This window comes from Diorhabda carinulata, chromosome 11 (genome assembly GCF_026250575.1).
Source record: "Diorhabda carinulata isolate Delta chromosome 11, icDioCari1.1, whole genome shotgun sequence".
Lineage (NCBI taxonomy): Eukaryota > Metazoa > Arthropoda > Insecta > Coleoptera > Chrysomelidae > Diorhabda > Diorhabda carinulata.
The window spans coordinates 5,947,101-5,963,723 of NC_079470.1; the positions used below are offsets into that span (position 1 = coordinate 5,947,101).

The 16,623-nt window shown below is 30.8% G+C and overlaps 2 protein-coding genes across 3 annotated transcripts; one reads left to right on the plus strand and one right to left on the minus strand.

Moving 5' to 3' along the window:
* Positions 1 to 265: 265 nt before the first annotated feature.
* Positions 266 to 8,202, minus strand: LOC130899218 (protein twisted gastrulation-like). Of its 2 annotated transcripts, none has more exons than XM_057808977.1 (5): positions 7,947 to 8,202; positions 4,664 to 4,890; positions 4,329 to 4,529; positions 2,436 to 2,640; positions 266 to 1,991 (listed from the first exon to the last, which is right to left on the minus strand). In XM_057808977.1, the coding sequence occupies exons 2-5, from the start codon at positions 4,878 to 4,880 to the stop codon at positions 1,892 to 1,894; spliced, it is 723 nt and encodes a 240-aa protein (XP_057664960.1). In that variant the 5' UTR covers positions 4,881 to 4,890; positions 7,947 to 8,202; the 3' UTR covers positions 266 to 1,891. The 2 variants fall into 2 exon arrangements, with proteins under 2 accessions (XP_057664960.1, XP_057664961.1); XM_057808978.1 differs by having other exon boundaries at positions 4,664 to 4,886; positions 7,947 to 8,137.
* A 2,825-nt stretch (positions 8,203 to 11,027) lies between these two features.
* On the plus strand, positions 11,028 to 16,173 carry LOC130899219 (uncharacterized). Its single transcript, XM_057808979.1, has 3 exons — positions 11,028 to 11,300; positions 13,543 to 13,967; positions 15,017 to 16,173. Exons 1-3 carry the CDS (start codon positions 11,243 to 11,245, stop codon positions 15,224 to 15,226), a joined length of 693 nt encoding a protein of 230 aa, XP_057664962.1. The 5' UTR covers positions 11,028 to 11,242; the 3' UTR covers positions 15,227 to 16,173.
* The last annotated feature ends 450 nt before the right edge of the window (positions 16,174 to 16,623 follow it).

Here is a 16,623-nt window from a genome sequence, read left to right on the forward strand (position 1 = left end):
CTCTCAATATTAATTAAATATTTAATCATTTCGATTAAGATCCTTCGGACAATAAATACACGCAACACACAATACCGTAAATACATAAACGGTCTAAAGTTTCTGCCCACCCTTCAGTTTACAAATAAAAAAAAACGTTCAATTGATGGCATACTCTGAAATTATTTCTCTTGAAAAATATAATAATAATAAATAAAAACGAAAAAAATATGTTAGTAATAAGTTAGTTATAAACTTGGAAGTGGACACATAATAAAACAATAAATTATTTTCAAAATAACTTTATTTCTGAAATATTACGTTCATTATATTATAGTTCGTAACTAAAAATTAGTAGTAACACCATAATTATCATACATATTATACATAAATGTACATCTTAGACAAAATCTACTGTACAATATATTAGAATTAGAAAGAAACATAATCATATTCTAATAATATTTTTAATCAATTCTAAAATTAATATAAGCGTTGATTAGTAGTATATCATAAACAAATTATGACATCAATTGAATTACGTTGAGTGTTGATTTTGGGAGCACGTGTTAGATGTGGAATAAGTTAAGCCATCTAAACACGGAGCTACCATTTTGAAACTAATTACTGACGCAAATCACTGAATAGTTCTCGTTGGGGTATGTTCCATTGAATAACATTGGAGTAGCAAGGCCTAACGCGTACAGAAATTAGGGGAGGAAGTTGAAGTCGAAAAAAAATAACTGAGTACTTCTATTGTATTCTAAATTCAAAGAGTAGATTTATAGATATTAACATGAACGAATTAGTTATTGACAGTTGCTTAAACAATATAAAATTAATGCTTTTTTTAATTTATCGTGTTTGGTTTTATCCTGTCAGAATTTGGAGTACACTTAATGTACATTTCAAATGTCAATAAATGAAGTTCTTACTCAAGGTTAATAAAGGATAGGTTGCCCAATAATGTGGATGCGATATACGAAAGGGAAAAGCCGTTACGTCACTTTTGATAACCATCCAAAGAATAAGCTCATGTTCGATTTGTGCCATTTTGGGTTGAATCTTGTTTTGCAACTGATTTTTTGTTGAAAAGTTTTGTTTTTTATGAGTTTTCAATATACATTTCATGTGTAAAGTAAAGGTTGGGAAAGCATTTTTTTGTGAATAGAATATCCAGATTATCATTGAGACTTCGTATACAATATTTGATACTTAAAGCAATTACCTTACATAAAATATTATAAAACGATACATTTATAAACATTTTAGATAGTTACATTTAGAATGAATCACCTTTCATACTATTGGGTATTTATATTCATATATCCAGTTTTATATATCTCCTTAAAAATAGTCTAAAAAAACGATAAAAAACATTATCATGTTCTCGTCTGTACTCTCAATAGATGACGTCACGTGTAGACAAGAAAAGTTATCGGTCAACCTATCGTGTATTAACCTTGGTTTTTGCTAACGAACTGATTATTTTGACATTGAATCTTCACTGGAGGAGGTTAATAAACAGAAACGAATTTAATACAAAATAATTTTGGAAAAATAAAATATGATTCAAAAATTAATAAAAGGGGTGATATTTTTGTGAATTTAGTGAATTTTCAGTGGTAGTAAAAAATGTATTGTATTAGAATTTTGTGGTGAAATGGTTTTATAAATAACAACACAAAATGTTTTAGTGAGTTTTTTAGCAAATTGGCAAATCAAGGTAAATAGTGATTGATAACAACATATTAGACCATTATTAAGTAATTAAAGATCATAATAATAAGTTAAAATAGGTATTTATACATTTATTTTGGCACTTAAATTTAAGTGAAAAAGAAATTTTTAAATTAAATTTCGATTTTTGTTCCAAACATTATTAACTTCTAGAATAGAATATTTAAATTTATCAGTCATCTTCATATTCATCATCATGATCTTCGTAGTCGAAATAGTCATCATCTTCTTCATTTATTAGCTTTTCATCTATTTGAGGACATTGAGAACATCTGAAAATTATCGAATTATTTATTAAAGTAAGTTATTAATTATCTTAATTGGTTGAAAAATATTTTTCACGTGAAAATTTCTTCTCGGCACCATAAAATCGATAAATTATCTGATATCAATGTTATACATCTATAGGAAATTTGTTTGTCTAGTATTGTCGTTTTTGCGTTATTGCGACACGAATTGTGGCGGATTTAAAAAATGGCCGCGATGAACGCGAAATGGCGATTTTCGAATCGAACATACGAGGGTTGTTTTTGTTTTCAACATTCAAAGAGCTGTAAAGAAAAGACGAGTGAATGTACAAAAATGATTTGACAATGTAAGGCATTTTTTCGATTTATCTATGGAAAGCAATCTACAAAATGTTATATAACAGGTACTGACTGGCATAAAATTGACCAAATAATAACTTGCCATATTATAATTGAAATTTGAATTACCTGCTTTCGTTTATTCCATATTTGATGCAATATTGTCCGACACATTCGCAACAACCGTCGTGGAACCATCTGTAGCTACTGGCGCCCATGGATTGACAGCTAGTCTTACATTTCTTCCAACTCATACACTGACCCCAAAATACTACAGTACAATTAACGGTTATGGCGTTTAGTTTCTCCGAATCCACTTCTTGTTCAACACTCACTGAAAATTTAATAAAAATTTCGTAACGTATCAAAAACTTTTACGTCACCAACAGGTTTTATATCAAAATTGTACACAATTATATGTCAATTGATTATATGATGAGATCGCAGTGTTGCCGGACTTTATCACTGCATTATGACGACTTTTAAGGCTCATTCCACGACGTCTAAAATCATATTATTATTACTAAGTGGAACGGGAAAGATCGTGGTCGTGATTGTCATGAGTGCTTAGTGGAATGCACCCTTAAAGTAGCATTCGAAACTTGGTGAAGCGAGAAATTGACATATGATGGACGTTTAGTACGAGTTTGAAGATTGTACATAGGGATTATTATATTGAAACTGTATTTTGAAGTGAGTGACATTAATTTCGAACGATACATTTTGCTCCAGAATCAGTATTAATGAAAGATAAACTTTTGTCAAGGGCCCTTAAGGTATTTAGACGCATTTGGGAGTTAAACCACGCAGTGGAAGTTTTTTAACTGGAACAATCGATGGAAATATCGATAAACTACGAGATTTTATCAATTCATATCGATAAAATGATTTATGAATCCAGAAAAAGCGACTTGACTTTGTGGAAACGTTATAAAATGATTAGCGTTGCTTAAAACGTGTCATTACTGGTTATGAGTTGGATTTTTGAGTACGGCATAAAAAAAAATTCATAAAATGCCGTATGGCTGATTCCCCAATGCCTAGAAATAGCAAGTCAAATATTAAATGCTTGCCAATTGCTTACAAAGTATTTATACTTAAAGGCTAAAGAGTACATCAACATTTTTACCCAGAAAGTTCTTAAAAAGATAAAAAAATGGATTATGATTGATATGATTATGATCCTGAATTGAAAAGCGTAATTTTCGGATATTGGAAAGCGTTCAAACGATCGAAATCGACCAGATAAAGGTTATTTAAATATACTGCTACAAAAAGTGGAAGTGCCGTTCGGTAAAAACGTGCCTTGGTAGGAGATTCCACACTTCAGCGACGTTTCTTCTATATTCGAAGCTTTCCAAGTAGTTTCTTGTCAAGTCTAATCGAATTGCTATCTTCTGTATTGGGTCCAGCATCCTCAAGGTATATTTGGAAACCGAGCTCCAAATGGTAGAGTTTTTTCGTCTTAAAGAGGACTCAAAGTTTTTTGTGAAACGTGACTATTCCAACCTCAACATCCAATAAGCAAATAGATAGGACCAAATTGTAAAAACAGCAGTCTGATTCTTTACTGCATTTAATTCAGTATTGATGATGTGAAGGTGAAGCTGTAGATTCAGTTTATTAAATTATCCCAACTAATGTGGTCCAGAATTGATTCGGATAATCGATATCATCGAACTTCATGTTTAATTCCAATGCTTTTTCATACAAGACCGTTTTAGGAAAAACCAAGTATATACAGCAACTTCCACCAATTACTAATAATTGAACGTTGGGATAATCGAAGCTTTATTGTAATTTAAAAAATGTCTGGGATTCGTTTGGTTGTTAATTGAGTGGACTAAAGATATTTTCATATAAGATGTGCTAAATTTTCCCTGATATAGTGAAGATTTTCCTTTGCAGAGCTGACATTTGGGTACTGGTGATTATTTCGTAAATATAAATCATTTTATAAATGTTAAATTTTGTTTTATTGATAGATTCAAGTGGATTTTATATTTAATAAAAAATACTCACGCATGGTGATTTTTATTTGTTTTTTGGGATCGTAATAATTGAATTCCATATCGACTGGGAAAGTTTTGGTGTCCCATCTTTTTAACGAATCCGGAGATTCGGTTAGGACCGAAAATAATTGTGGGACTCCCTCGTCGAATTCTTCGACGTGAGATTTTTTGCTCAGATCCGTTTCCGTCTCGTTCGGTTTAGGACAAATATCTACAAACAAAAAAATTTTGTTATTTCGGAAATTTTTAGTCAACTCGCGTATACTGTTAGTTGTGGGTTCATCGACACTTTTTATAATTAACGTAGGGTGTATTTGAATGTTTAATAAAGGAAAACGAACTCACCCACGCACGAGCAACATTCGCTGTAAAGGCTACTTAAACAATTAATGCATTCTTTACAGCAAGTACAGTTTTTCAAATCGCAATTGCAAGCTTTAGTTAATAAGCATTTGCTGACTACGCTGCCGCAAACAGCTTCATTACAACTTTTTACGTTTTCTATTAGGACGAATAGACTCAAAGTTGTTATAAGTAGAGTGATAACGATGTGTTTCAGCATTGTTAACTGTCTGAAAAAAAAAAATTCGTTTAGTTTATACAGACGTGTATTAGAAAAAAACATTTCTCAACGAAAATTTTCAAAAAGGAACGTAATATTAATGAAAAATCATATTTTTGAGGTTATATTGTGCAGAAGATCCGATTCATTGGCCTCTTCGATATTATTTCTATTGGATGATGCAATTTTCGACATCAATCGGAAGGTTTTTGATTTATACCAACACCAAATCACGAATCTATCTAAATTTCTGCGTTTTCTACGGTATTCAAGTCTCCTAGACACCCTGTATATTATATATGTTAGACTAAGAACTCATAGATCTTACTACGTATGTACAGGGCTTTCAATAAAGTCCCTAAAGTCTTTTTTTTACATTTTAGCATCGAAAATTGTATGATTTTTTCATATATTTATTTACCACATTGCAACATACTTTTAATTTGACGATCGTGCTCAGAAACACTTTCTTTTTCATTTGTTTTTGACTACCAGATGAAACTAAACATAAGTTGTATGATCGGAAGAGAAAATTATCACATTTAGCGACAATCTACTCATCTTGTTAATGATATTCCAAATTACGAGGTCTGTCTATTAAATAACGCGACTGTTTACGAAAAACAGGATTAATTATAAAAATTATTCTATATACGAATGCTCCCCTTCAATATACTTCCTTACTCTCATCACACACCTTTCCATACGTTTTTTCCTTTTATCAAAGCAGTGCTGGAAGTCTTCTTTGCTGATGGTCTTCGAGAGCTTTGCTTTACCGCTTCCATCGACTCAAATCGGGTTTCTTTGAAAGCAAATCTTTTTCTAAACGTTCAAGGAAATCTGAGCATCTTCAGTCCTCTCTCGGCACTCACTAAAGCGCTTACACAACTCAAAAACACGCGCACGACATAGAGAATTATCCCCATAGGCCTCTTGCAACAATTTATAGCACTCAGTTGGAATTTCTTCCAATTAAACGATAAATTAGAGATTGATACGTTGCTCAAATACTATAATAGTGACGAAAACGTGTTTTGGAACGTGCATAGACAAGATATCTAGATACCCAACGCGTCTAGGGCGCCCTCTAGACGCGCAGTCTCGCTATTTAATAGCCAAACCTCCTATTTGGCCAGTAAGCGTACCCCAGTGCTCGAACATCCGCCGTACTCACCAGATTTAGCACCGTGCGACTTTTTTTGTTTCCGAAGATGAAATCCGCTTCGAAAGAGGCTCGATTCGAGTCTATGGAGAGCTCCTGATGGTCCTCACCGAAGAAGACTTCCAGCACTGCGTCGATCAATGGAAAAAACTAATGGAAAGGTGTGTGGAGAGGGGAGGGCAGTATATTGAAGGGGAGCATTCGTATATAGAATAATTTTCATAACAAAAACCCTTTTTTCGTAACCAGTCTCGTTATTTAATAGACAGACCTCGTATATACGAATTCTTAGAATGGAAAACTGTTTAATTGGTAGTAAAAACATCCGAATCCATTGAAATATTGAAAGTCGAAAAACGTAGATAAAAATAGTTTGTATCACATTCAATTGCGTAGTTTAAACGAAAACAAATATTTTTCATGAAACTACATTCAATTTTATATATTTTCTTTTTACAGAAATTTCCGTATTCCAAATAAATTATTAGTAATCCGATTTGCGATGTAAATTAATTCATTTGTTCAACTTCTATCGAGTCATTGATACAGTCGTGAACAAAAAAAAACTACCCAAACGGCAACACTGTAATCGCTAGTCACTCCCCAACAAAAACTTTTTACGTTTATAATAGCGATAATTAGGGGTAACTAACCCTTATAAAACGTTATCTACCTGATTCACCACTATCGGTTTTAATATGTAGACAAAAGACGCGTGTAAATTCATCAATTTGTGCTCAATGTAAATCGATTTCTGGGCTTTACCAGACCACTGAATACACACTGTTCAATCCAACACTCATAATTTCACTGTCTGACGCTAGTTTCGACGAGACCGAAGACAGTTTACACCACCACTACACCAACACTCATAATTACACTGTCTGAGGCGCGTTTCGACGAGACTGAAGACTGTTTACACCACCACTACACCAACACTCATAATTACACTATTTGAGACGCGTTTTGATAACCAAACTATCGTCTTCAGAGACTAAAAGGTTCCAGAAATTCCAACTTAGTTTACCAGACCTGATGAGGTTCACGAAATTCATTTATATAAAGAAGAGAATAGTAGAAAAGTCACATTTTCTTCAGGAACGTTTTCCAAGTACATTTTTTTGACGATTTATTGACTTATATTTCACATTCTCTAGTTAGAGGTTAAAACAGGGCCTCCACATTCGATTATAGGTTATGTATCCAGGATCAAGACTGGGTTCCTCCCATACCCAAGAGTTTCTTCAAACGAGTAGAGTCTAAAGGGTTTGGCAGTTTCAAGTTTCAGTTCATGGAAACTAAATTTTTTTCATAGCTTGTAAATCTAGTTTTTAAACCAACAATGATGAAATTCAAAATAAGAAAGGGAACAAAAGATTTAGAATCCCATACAGTTTTTAGCGCTTTATAAACTAAAATAAATTTTCTTTCAATAGAGAACTTTAGTACAAGACAAAATGACCTTCTGTCAAAACATATAAAAAACCGTCAGTTCACGTGGACTCATCATCTTTAGTGTTTACTAATGTAAATACGAAGCTGTCGGAAGGCGTATGTATACAATTTCTTCGAAATATTCCTGCCAAACGGACCGCGATAAATATTGGCGTGGCTCTATATAATACGAAATATTTTTTTATATAAAAACTTTTCTTGGTAAAACTATTTTAATGTATATAGTATAATTGAGAAAATTTTAAAGCCCCATGTACCAAAAACGAATTATTTCTTTCGAATATTTTAGATTAAAATTAATTTTTCGCCACAATGTCTACCGATGTATAAATTACAAACGCCTATCGATGTTTATATTAATTTACAATCTCGTCAGGTAAGAAAATATACAATAAACCAGGTGCAACATAATATTCATACCGTACATAAAATATTAATTAGATACTCACATTCCTTTCGAAAGAGGTACCTCAAAGGAACTAACAGGTAAATAATTTTTATCTCATAATGGTGACAACATTGAAAAAAATTGTTCTTTGGCAGCACTACACCAAATCACTAACTCTCAATACTAAAACTCGTTTTACCACTCAACTAACGCACGGAAACTTCAGTTCGAAGATCGAGAACGAAACTGAATAATGTAAATGAATGAACGCGGTCGTCGGGTTCCCCTCCCAGAAATATTCACTTCAAGTTTTAACTATACGGAGAGAAACGTGGAGGTGCATCTTGAATAACTAGAGGATGATTCAGATTTATTTACAATTAAAAAAATCGTTTTTGAATTCTTACTAAAAATACGGTCAAAGTGATGAATAACAAATGACTCGTGATCGTGGTTGTCATGAATATTAGACAACTCGTAACACGGAAGATTATACAGCTCGGGATTGGTTGGTTTTCTGGAGTAGTTAGTGAGTTTTTTAAAACAAGAGCCGAAGAATGTTTCCATGTAACGAGAAACGCCGACAATTTCGAGTGAGGCAATGGATTTTAAGAATAAATCATTTGGAAGTACTCAGAAATGTCCTTTTTTTGTACATAGTTCCGATTTTCTTGATTTTTTTCTTTATATCGTCTGTAGTAAGAGCTCTAATGTCCATTTCTCTTGAAATGAAAGGTTACTAGTCCTTCAGGTATAGTATACAATTATATAAGAAACGAAATTCAAGAAATCGATGCACACAATCCGCGCGATAAAGTACGAAGGGAAAATCGCTGATTTCGGATGCGATTATCAACAATAAGCTACTGAAATATCGGAGAATCAGTGTTAATGAACTTGTTGATCAGATTTCTGAAGCTTTCCATCACGAAATTAAATAAACTTTCAAAAAAAACGTTGGGGTATCGCAATATAAGCGCTAGTTGTGCCCCTGTACAGTTTGGGCTTAACCCCCCGCGATTATATCCTATTCCACAAGCTGAATGAACACGTGGAAAAGGCGACGATAAAGGCCAGAGGTCACACGTTTCCTCATTGGAGACTTTTTCGACCTAGAAATACGAAAACTGTAAAAATGTCTCGAAAAAGTTGGAGAGTACAAACAATTTGGAAAGTTTACTTTTTTACAACCCTCGTAATACGCGTAAATGAAATATTCACTAAGAAACTTTTTTTGTAATCTCTGACCTTTGGTTTATTCGAAAACGTCGCATTTTCTCTAATGATTTTGATTAGAAACACAGCAAAAAAATTTCACAAAAATATATCAAACACAAAATTATTTCTGTTTTTACCATAATTTTTTATGAATTTTTCAATGTTATTTGAATACATCAAATTTTTCTCATAGTTTTATTATTATTATATATAAATGGATTATCAAATTGAGGACATTCTGTATGCAAACTTTAATAGTCGTCATTTCCGGTGTCTATATATATCTACGAAGGTACCTAATTTTAAAGTTAGTGCCAGGTAGTTAGTAGGTACTATCCTTTCTAAGAATTTGAAACAATTAAGTTTTGTATCTTGGTGGTCGGTTTAAAAGGTATTTCAAACGAGTTCGTATATGAATCACATTCCATTCTACAGATGCAGAGATAGATGCAGTTAACATTCAAAGAAATTTCTTACTAAAACATATAATTTTATAAAACCTTATTATTAATATAATAATTCATATGATTAATAATAGCTAAATGTGAACATACAATATAATTCCTTAAATATTTTTAATTTACTTCTAAATAATAAATGACATTCTTTTCTTCTTTTTGACATTAGATGTGACAGTTACCATCAATTTGAATCTACTTTAATTAATATATAGTATATTTGAACTTTTGCTACTTTCCTATAGATGGCACTAGTAGTATTATAATGCTTAAGTACATGTAATTCTATAAAATATTACAACTAATATAATACTTTATATAAATAATAATAAATAGCTGAACATGAAGATAGATTATAATTCCTAAAACATTTTTAATTCATTTCTAAATAATAAATGACATTCCTTTTTGTCGTTAGATATTACAGTTAACATTAATTTGAATCTACTGTCCATAACATATAGTATATTTGTACTACTGCTACTTTTCTATAGATGGCATTGGCCGTATTATAATGTTTAAATACATCTAATTCTATAAAATATTACAATATATTTATTCATATGAATAATAATAAATAACTAAACGTGAACATACAATATAATGTTACATTTAATATTAATTTAAAATCTACTTTCAATAATATATAGTATATTTGAGCTTCTGCTACTTTTCTATAGATGGCACTGGCAGTATTATAATATTTGAATACATATAATTCTATAATATGTCACTACTTAAATAATAATAAATAACTAAATGTGAACATAAAATATAATTCCTAAAACATTTTTAATTCCTTTCTAAATAATAAATGACATTCCTTTGTTCTTTTTGTCGTTAGATATTACAGTTAACATTAATTTGAATTTACTTTCAATATATATATTATATATTTGAAGTTCTTCTATTTTTCTCTAGATGACACGTTTTCTCCAGCATCCGCTCTGAATTTTAAGATATAAAACTTTATGTAGAATGAAGATAATAATATTTAGAATGTACTTTACAATTAAATTAAATGTTCGAAATGACCACCATACACTTCTCGAAAATAATCGAAGCGATTCTATAATTCTCGTACATTTTTTATAACCTTAGAGGTTATTTTGTTACTTTTTTATAAATCATCTATATTGTTTTATTCATACTTTTTTTTACCAAAGAGCTTTATTCAAGCGAGACTATTGGGAATATAAACATTTTGTAAATTGTAATAGTCTATCTCAAAATTTACGTAGCAACCTTCGTAAATATTAGGTTACATATTATTGAAATAAATTGTTTATATATATATATATATATATATATATACATATATATATATATATATATATATATATATACAAATATTAGTAGTTAAAAAAACATTATAAAATAATAATAAAATCACTTTTTATTTGATCCTATACGAAACTCAAGGTCGTATTTGTTTGGAATGATCAGTACCCCTACTACGTATTCGTAAATTTCGACAACTATCCCAAGTAAACGTTTTCACTTGCAATATATAAACCATCACGTCAGTCGCAGATTAATCTCATAGTTATACCAAGAATTTCGTATTTAGTTTGAGACTTTCAAGGCGATACGGATTTGCTTTTAAACATATTTCAATTTCCCGTCAATGTCATATTAAATTATTACTGTATTCGTTTCAAATTTATCGATTGAAATTAAAATGTCCAGCAGTAGTTCATCTTATTTTCAAACAACGTACAGCCAGGACGAACGTATCAGTAAGTATATTTTGTTTTGAAATATAAATGCAATAAATAACTTCACGATATTTTCTCAAGGTCAATAATAAAGACAGGTCAGTATTCAGGAATAATTTACTCGATATTGTATTTTTTAATATATCACAGAGTAGGTATTTTTAATTTTTGGGGTCCATAATGTGATAATTACTAAATTTTTGAATCTTATTAAGGCTTAAAAGTTCTAGAATATAGTATCTTAGAACGTGTTTTTGAGATGTAGATCGGATATTTCTCTTTCACACTTTTCATTTGGTTATATTAGGTTAGAAAACTACGAAGAACTTTGAACTGAAACCTTTTTAGAATTTTGATGTTGGTTGTGGATGGTGCACCATCTCATAACTTCAAATTGGACCCACCAATTAGACCCACAGTTTATTGTTGGATTCAAAACAATTTTGTCTGTTAATTTATCATAAAAAATAATGTACAAGCTCATCAATAGAAGTGTTATCCGGCTCTGGTCAATCGAAAAGAACGTTTTGAAGTATCTGTAAATTGACTTGTAGGACTCCGTCATACATAGAACTGGACCCAAAATTGATCCTTGGGGTATTCCCATGGTACATACGAGTGAAAACACACGAGAATTTCGTCGATTACGAACCATATTATTCAGTAGCTTTCCTGGGCATTAGAAAAACCTTCGTTTATCATTAGTCCAGGAAATGAATCTCAAAAAAAGCAAAACATGGCAGTTTTTTCGTCCTGCATCGATTTGTACAAAAATTTGGGATTTGGCTTTTTGTTTTTTAAGAAAAAGAAAGTAGAATTTCGTGGAAAAAAATTTATTAACATACATTTACGTAGATAGTCAATCTGGTTCATTAATTTTATTTTCATCGAAGTCGATGTCGTCTTCGTCGTTTTCAATTCCTGGTGGACTATTATTGATCCGAGCGACCAAAACAAGTGCAGTACAATTAAAATTTTCTGCACAAGTTTAAAGTGCCGCACCCTTTTTTGCATCGGCAAAAAATCATCCGTACGGGGTGTAATAAACCTCGGTTTCGTAAATTCAAGTTTTACGAAAAAAGAAAATTGATTGGTTTTATAAACATAGCTCCTTCATTTTTAGTGATGAAAAGTTCTTTCGAAGATGATTTTGTAGGGCTTTTCAAGAGCTACAAGAGTGTGGGAATTAAATTCCTTAATATGCTTAAATTTTTAAATGGGGTGAGTTTATAGGGTTCGGATAAGTTGATGTACGTTCATAAATAGTGGTTATATCTCGCCAAATATCCACCGTGTATAAAATCTGTACAGAGGAAAATTTTAGTCATTAAAAAGGCTATAATTTAGTACTTTAGTATTTTTTTCGTATCTCCAGTAGTTTCGGAGATATTCTGAAACAAACGGTGAAAAATACGAAATTACACAAGTATCGTTGGTTCTTTAAACCTCAATTTTTCTAAAATTACGTATTTTAGATTGGTCAAATTTTTTAAGTGCATAAATAATACATATATAAGAAGAATCAAGAAGGGGGGTAGTTAGGGGGTTTGTTTTTACGTTCTTTTTCCATAAAAAAAGCTGGAACCGACCTTATTTTGATTATAAGTTGCTAAATTTTTATGCTATAATTTTTTTTTATTCTAATGTTCTGTAGATATATATTTTTCCCCGAAAAATGCAAAATTTTCCAGTTGAATTTTTCGAATTATGCATTTAATGAAAAAAATTGACCATTAACCTTCTATATCTCGGTTCGTGTTAGTCGTAGAAAAATTATAAAAAAAGGATTTTGTTTATTTTTTTGAAACCTACGATTTTGCTCTTACAATTTTTTTTGATAAAAAGCAAATTTTTCAAGTTATTCGCAAAAAACATTTAAAAACTTCAATTTTTCGTCGAAAAACTGTTTTCAACCCCAAATAACTAGAAAAATATTAGTTTTACGAAAAAAACGTAAAAAACATATTTTTCTTAGAATTAATTTTCCTTTCGATTACTACAGTCAGAATGTAAAAAATTAATCGACAGGACGAATAAATCGCTTCTCAAAATGCTTCATTTCTTGGACTACATTGCACTTTTACTAAACATGAACAATGAGCCATTTCTAAGTTTAAAACTGATCATCACTACAAGAATTGATCACGTTGTATTACATTTCACCATAAGTTAACCATACTTGTATCTACAGTTCAAATACTTGTTAATTTTTTTTCGTAGTTCCACGGTGTTGTAGCTGTTGAAATCGATTCGTTTGTTCCAGAACACCAATTGAAAATATCACGACAAAAAGAAGACCTAGAAGAATCTGAAATAGAACTATATAGAGAACGATATTTCAATTATATATTCACGTCGAAATCACACGACATTTTTAAATTGAAAGGTCTCCATTTCGTCTACGTCACTCACGTTAAAATCAAATTTTATTACAAACCCAGCGAATTGGTGGAATACGTAAATTCGAACGTTAAATTTTATTGTCGATTGATGTATCATAAAAAATATCGTTGGTGGAGTTTAAAAAGTGATTCTTTTCCCGCCAATTACAAATTACGGATATATTCTTTATTTAATACCGATATTTACGTTAACGACGAAGAAATATGGGAAAACATTTTTAGAATTTATAAAATATTAGTTAAATGGTCTGAACAAGAACAAGTGTATAGAATTGAAAAATATCAGGTAAGAATGATCGATACTAAAAAAAAAACAAGGTTCACACAAACAATTTTTCATTCCCCATAAATCTAATAGGGTTAAATCACATCATCTAAGTGGCCAATTCTGATAGTACACGACCTGCAAATCTCATGTAATAATTGAAATGTTTCGTGGGCTGTATGATATTTGGCACCGTCTTATTCAAACCACTTCAATTTCGACAAAAAAAACTTGTGGAAGCACCACGAGTTAGAAACGTTCTTCGTCGTTCAAGATGATTCGTTGACATCGCTGTATATGGTCATCAAGTTTCAGTTTTGGTGTTAATTGAATTTCGTAGGCATGAAGACGCAGATTTTTAGTGATGTAGGAAACTTCCTGAAGATTGCGATTCATATCTACGACGCTGAATCGAGTTTTTCACAGAAATTCTCACGCACTGTGTTTGGCGTCTTCAAACTGATCTTGCTTTCCAGAATATCTCTTCATCATCTTCATCTAGTTGACGTTTATTTTTTTTTTCGAACTGCTACTGCCAACGTTTCATTATATTTGAAAGACGCGTTGCTCTAACCTCAATTTTTTACCCTATCAACTCTCGATTTGTTTTCTAAAGGTTGTCAATCCTTACGAGTTTTCTCCAACATTTGACTTGATCAAACAATCACCTGAAGAAGCGGTTGATGCGTTCAAACCAAATGTTTTGGAGGTACCTCGATCGCTTCGATAATCTGTTCAAACACCGAGTTCATTTAATAAAATTACTCAAAATTTCCAAATTTAACGCTTCCTTATATCCCAAGGAACCTTTAGCAATATAAAATGGCAATGATAATTCCATAATGATATGTAAAAAGTCTTGTAAACCTCTCAACTCAGATGTTTTGAATAGATGAATCACGCGTGCACGTTCGCGGCGAGCATTTCGAACATCTTCTCGAATGTTTGTATTGTCCGCACCCCGTATAATAATTTTTTTTTGTAACATATAAACAGAATGTCCCCTCAATTATTTATTAACGAATTTATTGCATTTGATTGTTCCATACCGTAAAATAAATTAATTACAGAAATATCGAAGAGGTTTATTGGAAGATTTGGATTTGGACGCCGACGATTTGGAAATATTTTTTGACGAACACCAAAAACGTGAATTTATGGCGAAACGAATATCGATTCTTAAAAGAATGATTGTACCTAAAAGACGGAGAGGTCATCGTAAACGAATTCGAATATCTCCTAAAGATAATTCGAATGATTCGTTCGATTATTCGATTTAAATAAATCGTAGTTTCTTTATTGGATGTTCGTATTGATAATTATACGTAATAGTACGGGGGTGAAATAATAAATATGTTAATGAGACCATCAAAAATAAACTTTTGTTACTGTGAACAAGTAATAGGGGCGCGCAGTTTAAACCCTGCATAACTTTAAAACTAAGGGTTGAAAACATAATTTGAAGTAGTCAAAATATTCGTATTGATTAGCACTTTAAACTACTATAAGATGTATTTCGTTTTTTTAAATTTATATGCCTTTAAAACACTTATAAACAAATTACGGTACTTTTTTTTCATGAACATTTGTACATTCAAACTTCTGTAACTTCTTAACGGATAATATTTAAAAGGTGTAGTACATCTCATTTTGAAGCTTAAACGTTAACGTTTAAAATGAGCTGCTTTAAATCATTCTACTTCATGTAGGAACCAAGTAATGACCGATAAAGTGAAAAAAAACGTCAATTTTTGGAAAAATTTTGTATAATATTGACGATAACTTTTCAAATATTGATTTTTTGAAAAAACTGTGGAAACCTTTATTGTAGATCTTTTTGAAACGAATCTTTTTTATTCAAAACTTTTTTTCATATCTCTTCTTGTTTAAAAGTTATAGCTTTATAAATAATTACATTGTTTATAACAAATTAGATTCGAGCTCGGGGCAACCAAAAAATACCGTACTATATATTGATATTTCAATTTCAATATATTTTCACGTAAAATTATAACTTTTTGTTAATTATTTATTTACTTTTCCAGATTTAATATATATTTCTACATATTGATGTTTATAAATATTCGACTGATACATTGTGATTATTCTATTTATTGTAAGTTATTCATTATTTATTATAAAATATGTATATCGTTGTTGTTAATTAAATATAATTATATTATATTATCACTTTATTAGACCTAATTAAATAAACTGGAAAAACAAACTTTCTAATTCTTTGTCCTTGTATAAAAGGTAAAACTGAAACGGGGATCAAAAATTGACAGCGACATCTATGTAGTAGAATCCAAACTTTAAGGTAACGATAGAAGAAACTAAATTTTTAAATCAACAATTTGAATCTTTGAAAATATCGAAGAAATATCAAAAAAAATAAATAAAATTCTGAATTTCAAAGAAATAGTTTAATGTAGAAGAATCATAGAACTATATTACTTAATAAGTTGTGTAATTGCCACACAGATGGCGTTGTCATTGTCCAAACTATATGACGTTTATATTCACCTGCGTTTTTTATATTGTGAACGTGATTCACTTATGCAATTATTTAAGTCAAAAGCTCTTAAAAATTACAAACTTTCAAAAGACTATGTGTCAAATTTCACGACATTTCGATTAGTCAAAAAAAAATGACAGTCATTCAAGTGAATTACTT